The following is a 10,039-nucleotide window of genomic DNA, read 5'->3' as shown; positions in this document are numbered from 1 at the left end:
GACCAGGGGGCTGATGTCACAATGACCTGGGGGCTTGCCTGGGGTGAGCGACGGGGATTTGAGTTAGGTGACGTGACAGAGTGACAGGGATTGTGGGTTAGGTGTCAAAAACGCAAGGTTTCATAGTAAACTGCAACCTCCGGTCTTTTTTTGTACATGCATATACTGTAACCCATCCGGTTTGCGGTGAGGTTAATTATTTGTCCAATAAAGTGGACTCTAAAAGGAATGAAAACAGATTGTAGGCTATTGCATATCACTTTTTCAGAAGGCAAGGGTTGCGAAAGTAATAAGTACCCTCACTACTTTTGATACCAAGTAATAAGTAAAATAATATTATCATTATTTGAAAGAGTAATGAGTAAGTAACTTATTACACTTCCAGAGTAACTTTCCAAATGCTGCTTGTAAATATATTAATCATGTTCATTTTACTCGCTGCATGTAACTCTGAGATCACTTTGCAGTTGTTTTGATTTTGCTCAACTTGAAATTATGTTCTATAAGTAAGAAAAGCAGGTGGCCAGGTGCGCTTCCTCTGGGTGCGCAGCCCTAGGTTTAGGCAGTGGGTGCTCAGATATAAATACAACTTCAATCTCCATAAAAGATGACAGAAAGACTCGCTTAGATGCAATTTCGAGTCATTTTATTGAGAAAGCTTATGCGGTTCGGCAACTTTTTAAATGGGACATTAAGTTAACAGAGAACTAAGCAAAGGACAGAGACTTTACTATGGCGCTTCACTGTCACCTATGGTGCTTCCTATGGTGCTTCCCCATCATCTAATACCAGTGGTTCTCAACACCAGGAGTCCAAATGGACCCTAATGGGTCTGTAAAATAAATTCTGAGAGTTGACTGCGTAAATTGGGGTCCTAGCAATGAAAAAGGCTGTTCTATAGGCTACTAAAATCACCATTTTGTATTGGTTGAATGAATGTGTCATTAACAACCATACAAGGTATGTTATATACCAAGGTTTGATAGTTGAGATTGATGACTGAAAACACACTTTCCTCACGTGCTTAGCATGTGCATGTAGATATAATGGAACCTGATAGGAGCTGCTGTGCGTAAAGGATTTACTCTGAGAAAAACATAAATAAACCACTCCCTCAAAGCCCTGGCCCCACTCACAATGTATTATGTAAAGGTCTTTACGTAATACTGTTGATACCATGATACTGACAATAATACTGACCCGATACTGACCATGGTACTGACATGATACTGAGCATGATCGCGACCATGATGCTGACATGATACTGACCATGATACTGACCATGATACCGACCATGATACCAACCAGATACTGACCATGATACTGACCATATACTGACATGATACTGACCATGATACTGACATGATACTGACCAGATTCTGACATGATACTGACCATGATACTGACCATGATGCTGACATGATACTGACCAGATTCTGACATGATACTGACATGATACTGACCAGATACTGACCATGATACTGACACGATACTGATCGAAGTCCTTCTTTTTAAATATTTTCTTGCACATTGTTATGATCATTATCCCCATGCACTGCATGTAGTCAGAGTCATAGTTTTAATGAATGTATAGAATGTGCTGTGCAGAATGTAATTTACATACAAATATGGAGGATCTCATTTATAGATGTTTAAACAAATAAATCAGCAGACCAAATGGATGAAATGTCTAACCCACCTGGATTTATATTCTGCTTTACTAAAGAGCTGGAGAGACGGGGAGAGACCTATTAACTGAGCAAACTCTAGAAAAGATTACAATTACAATATTTTAAACTTTTAACACAATGCTATATCACCATAATAACTCAATATATCGTTGCTGTCGGGAGGAAACCTCATAACTCCATTTTTCATAAATCGATGCTACTGAACACCCTTTACGTCTGTGTGTTGTTATGAACATATTGAACCAATGGAAAGTATCAAAAAGCGCTTCTGAAAGAACCTCTGAACTCCATTTGATCCTCAAACTGTCGATAGAAACACTTAACTCCACTGCTCTGTGGGGGCACTGACTGCAGCTCAGCCTCAGAGCCGCACGGAAGATAAACAAAAAGAACGACAGTTTTCGTGTGCGTGCGTGCGTGCTGATAATCAAACTTGCATGTGTGTGTGTGTGTGTCCATGCGTACATGCGAGTGAGCGAGAGAGAGGGCATGACAGGATTTAAAGAAATGCAGTTTCACAACTAGTGTCACAACTTGCATGCAAGGGCTCCTATACTTTGATCAAGTTTGGTGAGAAAACTTCTAGGCTGGAGGTCTGATGGAGATTGTGGGCCCCCAGGCTGTGAATCAAGGGTTTCCACAGATTATAATTGTGGAGTGTGTATTGTATTCTTATTTTTGGACACTTTGAAACACTTTTTGGAGAAAAACAAACTGTGGAAAATGTTGGTTCTGTGTGACTTTAATTGTTAATTATCTGACCGCACCACTGCATTGTCTTCTAGCTACTTCTAGCTGTTGTCCTGTCAGGGTGGAAAATATACAGGTGTGTTTTGAATCACAATTCTACAAAATCAATAAATAATATGCATATAATTTGCAGAGATGGGATTTGTAAAACAAAAATCAGACCAGTCTGAAGTGAGTGGTGAAACAGCGCCCCCTGTTGGTACTTTAAACAGGGACATTGCTGTTCCTTGGAGTGGTTGCACCACTCAAAAACTATTAAAAGTTGAGGTGAAATTACATTGAGATTCTACTTTATCCTAAGAAATTTGATTGAAATTACATTATGCAACAATATGTGCATTAAGAATACATGGCAAAGGAAGGGACATCTGATCTATTTGAAAATTATTATAATAATTAAAGTGTTTTAATTGAAGTATTAATAATTATGCAATTAGCCTGTTCAGGGGAGGGAGGAGGTGGGGGGGGATAGTGTGTACCTCCACATGCCTTACGCCCCCCTAGTGAGACCTTTCACTGTCGGGTGGAAAGAAGATGTTGGCTTGACGGCCCGGGTATCGGAGGAGACCCGAGGCTTTCTTTACCCTCCCAATGACTGATTGTGGAGGTTAGCAGAGATGGAGTACTTGTAGAGAGGCTGGGGAATTGGGAATTGGCTTTACTAAATTGGGACTTGAAGGGGAGAAAATGTTTTTCTTTTGTCTTAAAGGGGCATGTTTTGCACAATAACAGTCTTTTCATTATGTCTGCCCACGATCTCTGTGATTTATACAGTACGTTTGTTTACCTCAGTCACTGATACTAAAACCTGATGTTTTATTATTTTTTCTGTGAACCTGTGACTTGACACCCATACTGTTATAGAACCAAAATAAAAAGATTTTGAAAAGAATAATTATGCAATTAAAACACTTTAATATATGTAGAGGCAGGCCTATATGTAACAGGGGTCCCACTTCATGTGTGGGACACATGAAGTGGGACATTTTGTTGTTTTGAAGAAAGTTACTATATGCTGAAATACTGCAATGTCAGATCAACATGAGTCACATCATGACAGCCTGACACCATGGGGCCTTCCATAAAGATAGGCCTAGATTAGACCTTGCATGGTTGAGATGTAAAGGGCATGACATGATTCAAAGAAATGCAGTTTCACAACTAGTGTCACAACTTGCACGCAAGGGCTCCTATACTTTCTGATGGAGATTGTGGGCCCCCAGGCTGTGAATCAAGGGTTTCCACAGATTATAATTGTAGAGTGTGTATTGTATTCTTATTTTTGGACACTTTGAAACACTTTTTCCTCAGTGGAAAAATGTGGTTCTGTGTGACTTTAATTGTTAATTATCTGACCGCACCACTGCATTGTCTTAGAAAGAAAGAAAGAAAGAAAGAAAGAAAGAAAGAAAGAAAGAAAGAAAGAGCATTTAACACACATTTGGTACGTTTGTTTACCTCAGTCACTGATACTAAAACCTGATGTTTTATTATTTTTTCTGTGAACCTGTGACTTGACACCCATACCGTTATAAAACCAAAATAAAAATATTTTGAAAAGAATAATTAAAACACTTATGTACACTATATGTAGAGGCAGGCCTATATGTAACAGGGCTCCCACTTCATGTGTCCTTTTGTTGTTTTGAAGAAAGTTACTATATGCTGAAATACTGCAATGTCAGATCAACATGAGTCACATCATGACAGCCTGACACCATGGGGCCTTCCATAAAGATAGGCCTGTAACTAATATGTAGGACGGTGCTATTCGCAGCGCGACACCGTCGTACGACCAGGTGAAGAACTACAACTCCCATATCCTGCACTGAAGTGACAACATGTGACCTTTTAAACTGCTTATGTAGCACAGTGACAGTAGCACCATGTTGTGGTGTGACGGTGACTTGCCTACGAGACACACATCGATCAGTTGCACCGTTTGCTGGCTACTACAGGTTGGTAGAAGATTCAACACCACACCGGACCGTAGCGCATTTTATAAGCCGATTTTCTCTTCACTTCATTCAGGGACTTGCAAGATTTACAAATCAGGGGTAGCCTATATAGTATAGTAATTGCTAAACAAGATCTATTATGAAGCTGTCATCTGAAATTCAGTCATTCTACCACAAAAAAAAGACAGTGGTAGACATGCTTTTTCTCAAATTAGGCTGTAATTTCTAAATTGTGCAATAATTTCATTAAAGGTTCACTCGATGTGCACTTTTTACATAGGCTATCTCATCCACATACGATAATAATGTTTAGATATTTTAGATTTTCTTTCACATCTAGGCAATAATTGCCTATAATGAAATCAAATAAACAATAGGCGCAATACAGATCTTAATAAGAGTGTTCTTAAGGATTCAACCCTCCAGCCAAGCATTCCTAGGCCACAAATAGGATTAGAGCCCCTATTAATCCAGCCTGGCAGAGCTACAATCTTTTATGTCATTCCTTGGTTTCAGTGGTGAACGGTCAGTATTAATTTCATCCACTAGATGGTAGTATTGTCGGAACAAGAACCTTTCATCATTTCCCCTGTTCTGCCTGTGCAGCAGCTATAGCTATAAGCATGGGGACTCGGAGGGTGCTGGTGACAGGGTGCTCATCTGGCATCGGTCTGGCTGTGGCAGTACAACTGGCCAGGGATGAGCTGCGAAGGTTCCAAGGTCTGCTTTACCGCTGTATTTTCCAGCTATGAACAGTTCATATTTAAAAAGGTATAACAATATATTGGGTGTTGTATGCTTGGGACAGTGGTGGCCACCATGCGGGACCTGGGGAAACGGGAGGCCTTGGAGAGAGCAGCTGGAGATGCTCTGAACAGAACCCTGGAGATAAAGCAGTTGGATGTTTGCAGTGAAGACTCCATCAGGGATTGTGTCAACAGCCTGCCGGGCAGACGGGTGGATGTACTTGGTCAGGCTGCGATTTGTCACATGTTATATTTGTACTTAAACACATAAGATAATACAAAATGTAAAGCTCATTTAGAGTATCTTCCATTTTCTCCTAGTGAACAATGCTGGTGTTGGCATGATTGGACCTCTGGAGTGCCAAAATATAGCAGCTATGCAGGAGGTCTTTGACACCAACTTTTTTGGCCTGGCACGACTGGTGCGAGAGGTGCTCCCAGACATGAAGCGACAGCAGAGTGGCCATATTGTGGTGATGAGCAGTGTCATGGGAATACAAGGTTGGCACGGTAGAATTTCTTTAAAATTAAGCTACACAGTAAAATCCTCAGTGTTAATTTAACTCTGAGAGTGGGCCCAATTTGGCACCAATTGTACACTCGGAGTTAAATTAACACTCTTTACAGTGTAATTACTAATGATGAATTAATTGAGACTTTTGCAGGTGCTAACAAGGTGTCTCAAATATCCATACAGGACTTCTGTTCAACGACGTCTACTCAGCTTCCAAATTTGCTGTGGAGGGATTCTGTGAAAGTCTGGCAGTACAGGCAATGAAGTTTAACATCAAGTGAATAGACTACTCTAAATCTTCAAGTTTTAACATGAATCATTTCACCCAAATGCAGCCACCACACAAAATGGAGGCCAGTCAACTCAGGCCTGACACATCAATTGTAAATAATTGCAATGCAACATTATATTTGAACAGAGCTCCTATATGTCTTTGTTTGACACCTCCCTCTTGAGGATGACTCTAGTTGAGCCTGGCCCTGTGGTGACAGAGTTTGAAAGGAAGGTATACGAGGATGCTCAGAAGATGGACCTGTTGGGAACCGATGAAGAGACGGCTAGAGTCTTCCGTGAGATTTACCTGCCGTACTCTAGGAAGGTCTTCACCTCAATGGGGCGCCAGAGGAAGTGGCAGAGGCACGAACAAACATTCATGTTCTCATCTCATCATTTTGTGTTTGAACAAGTTTCATCCTTGGAAATATCAAACATGAATAATGAGTAGTATGGAAATAATGTGCCGCATTTGTCCTCTTGTTACTTTGCAGCAAACACTAAAAGTGATTAATTCCAAGGAGCCTCCATTACGCCACCAGACCAATCGACTGTACACACCTATGACTGCCTTGAAACATGCAGACCCCACCGGTCGCTTACCACTGGACACCTTCTATAAGATGGTCTTCAAACATGACTCTGTGTTAAATGCCACTCTATGGGTACTACAAATGCTACAGAGGAGAAAGACTTAAATATTTAAATGACAAGTTAAGCAGACTGTACAACTAATAAGTTTAGTCTTAGAAAGAGGACAAGAAATTGTCACTGATTGACTGGTAGATTAAACTCTACGTGATATTAGTGTATTTATAGGGATCAGCTCTGAAATTAAAGAGGCTCTGTTTTGTATGTGGATATAGTCACCTACCTACCATGATATGATTAGGAATCGTACTAAAAGTAATTAGTAAGATAACAGGATTCTTTCAATTATTTTGAGGGCAGAAGTGCCTCAAAGAAATTAGGATACCAACAATGAACCTAGCATCTGTCTAAATAACATACTATCTAAATAAAATTCTTAACATTTGTGGTTTAAAAAAACAAAATTGGGGGTGAGTGATGCTCTGAAAACAGCTAGGGTGTTGCAGTTAAAGTATCTGCCCACCACCACAGAGGTTGTTGATTCGATATAGCTATGCTGGATTGTCAGATGCGAGGTTACTCTGTGGTGGGAATTAATATAAGTACGGTATGATACAAGGGAACTGAAACTTTTTAAACGTTTTATTTTTGTAGAAGAGGCTAACTAATATTGTTTATGCCTTTTGCTTTGATGGAATAATTGATTGAACAACATGTACGCCGTAATATGATTTGATTTGGGTGTGTTCTAAATAAAGTGGTTGTGTTGATTATTGTGTCATTTATTTGTATGTGTAAATTGAGACATTATTGTAGGCTACTGTAAAAAGGTCCCGATTCCGGCGAGCCGCCCTGCCTCCGAAACTGTTGAGAAATGACAGTTACCGTGTGGGGGTCCCTCTACTGTACTGTACTGGCACACCCGAAATCACCATATATACAGTTAATATGTGCGTGTGTTTGTGTGTGTGTTAGGTTGCGTACAGGTGGTGAAAAACAACCATGCTGTTTTCGTGCTCAGACGCACCCAGCCACCCACAGTGTCACTTAAGGAAGTGGTTGCACCACTTAAAAATAAATCACACCCGTGTGAACTGAGTGGTGCAACGAGCGGCAGTGTCGGTAGGCTAATCAGAGGCAGGTGGGGCGTTACCATGTCTATGCTCGGACGCAAACTAGATATACACTACAGAAAAGGTTACAAAAAACATCCATTGAACAGGTTTAGTGGTAAAAATCCTAAAAGTCTCTCTCTTAAAGGGCCACTTCACCCCTTTTACAACCAGATCTTATTTTAATGATGTTTGGGAGACAATAACCACTTTCCTGGGGTTCTTACGTGGGTAACATGTGTTTTTAGATATTTTAATATTTCAAAGTGGTCATGGGCTCCATGATGTCATGGACAATGGGCTCACTTCCTTCCTGGACTACAATTCCCATAATGCTTTGGTCCACTGCTCCTCCTTGTGGATAGGGGGAGGGCTGTCTTACTGAGACAACATGTAGTCCAGGAAATAAGTGAGCCCAGTGTCCATGACATCATGGAGCCCATGGACACTTTGAAATACTGAAATATCTAAAAACACAAATTACCCACATAAAAGCCGCAGGAAAGTGTTTCTTGTCTCCCAAACATCATTAAAATAAGATCTGGTTGCAAAAGGGGTGAAGTGGCCCTTTAAGGAGGTTGTGGTCACCACCTCTAGGTGGCAAAGAGACCGCCTCCATAACAAAGCGCAATGTCATGCATGTACGGCTACAGGGTACTCCCTATGATTCTTGTGAATAGAGCTTTTGTGTTCGCTGATCCGTGTTATATAATATATAATATACGGAGAAACTAGAGATGCTCCGATAATCGGCCATATCCGGCCGATATTCACTCTGATCGGTAATCGGCATTTACCCTATCTATGATCAGCAATTTACCCAGTCTGGAGAAAATGATCTTTCACACCATTTAACAAGCATCTATGACAAAGGGCCATGAAAATATGACCTTTTTAAAAAAAGTGGTCATGTGGCTCAATTTGCCCCATGGTAAGGGGCACTTAAGATCCAAGTCGAGGGGTAAGTTGAACCACATGTTATTTTAATGTTAATAGCTTAAACTTGAACAGATAATGTATTCACTTATCGATAATAATATAATAACAGTTTTCTCTTTTGCAAATAGTCTTGTTTATTTATTATTTAAACAATATTAAGATACAATATTGCAAACTTCTCTTAAAATGAGTAAGTGTATGCAAATTCAAGGTCATTCAGTATAATTTGAGTAGCAAAGACTTAATTAAAAAAATATGAATAGTGATTCCCATTGACTCAATTTACCCCCGGACATTGGTTAATTTTCCCCATAGCCACAATTTTAGAAAACAATGACTAGAATAAGCTACTTCAGACAATTTATTTGCTAAATGATTCACATGGTTCTATCCATTGGTAAATCACCAACGTACGATATTACATTTTAGACCTGGGTACATTTTGCTTTGTATAACAGTCATGATGTGTCGAAATTTTACTTTGACCGACAAAAAACTGTTTTTTGTGTAAAAGAATGTTTTCTAGATAAAGGGGGTGGTTCAAATTACCCACTGGCTCATCTTACCCCGTTCTCCCCTATACTCTAGTAGACCCTTATTTGTTAGCTAGCGCTAGCATAGCATTTCCAAACTACATATAATTCGGTCAGAATGTTAATCTAAACACAATACATCAACAATGTATTCAACCATTCAAGAGCATAAATATCCATTTTGTACCTGAAAGTGGAGATTCTGGAACACCGTCTCCGCCCCAAATCTCTGCCACGCGGTCAGTCCAGCATGCTGTGCTCCTGAGTTACTTTGGTCAGGTTCATTCATGGAGTTATGGTCAGCTTTAGGCGATTTTGGGGGGTTTCATGGTTTTGGTTTTCAAAATTAAAGACCCCGCTGCTACGGGCGACGATAAGGGACAATAGACTGAATCGCGGAAGGCATGCCTACGTCCTAACCTGACTCCACCAGATGGGGGCGGTATTGATTCACAAATTAACAAAATGTGAAACAAGCCGTCAGGCCAGTCAATTTAAGGTTTGAACCAAAATAAATTGCAATAGTAATCGTTAAAGGTTTGTTATGATCCTAGGGTCATCCAAATAACATAAACAATTGTCAATGAAATAATTAGATCATGGTAAATTTAGGGATTGAAAGTTGGGGTACCATTAACAACCTATATAAGGCAACCTTTTCAAATGTTCATTATGCGCTTTATTAAAGTAGCCTAACATGTGAACTGTCAAACTAGGGGTTTTTCATGATTCTGAACCCATTCCAAGCATTAGTTTTGCACGAAAAACACTCCTTGGGCAAAATTAGGCCATAGTCACTTGCCCAAATGTGATGACCTCATCACATTTGTGATGATGGGCCATTGACGGCTATGGCCGTTTAGGCCCAATGAGTGTTTTTCGTTTGGATTCAGAATCATGAAAACACACTAGTTTCACATGCTACTTAAAGC

The 10,039-nt window shown here is 40.0% G+C and overlaps 1 protein-coding gene across 1 annotated transcript; it reads left to right on the top strand.

Annotated features, from left to right (window-relative positions):
• Positions 1 to 5,022: 5,022 nt before the first annotated feature.
• On the top strand, positions 5,023 to 8,256 carry LOC306937118 (retinol dehydrogenase 8; the record flags this gene model as incomplete). The annotated part of the gene is given in 8 exon segments (XM_079520785.1): positions 5,023 to 5,134; positions 5,208 to 5,369; positions 5,467 to 5,646; positions 5,843 to 5,936; positions 6,116 to 6,272; positions 6,275 to 6,295; positions 6,427 to 6,597; positions 8,233 to 8,256. Coding segments are annotated over 8 exon segments (921 nt in total).
• Positions 8,257 to 10,039: the final 1,783 nt, after the last annotated feature.

This window comes from Electrona antarctica (assembly GCF_951216825.1).
Source record: "Electrona antarctica genome assembly, chromosome: 14".
Lineage (NCBI taxonomy): Eukaryota > Metazoa > Chordata > Actinopteri > Myctophiformes > Myctophidae > Electrona > Electrona antarctica.
This window is presented reverse-complemented; position numbering and strand designations above follow the sequence as displayed.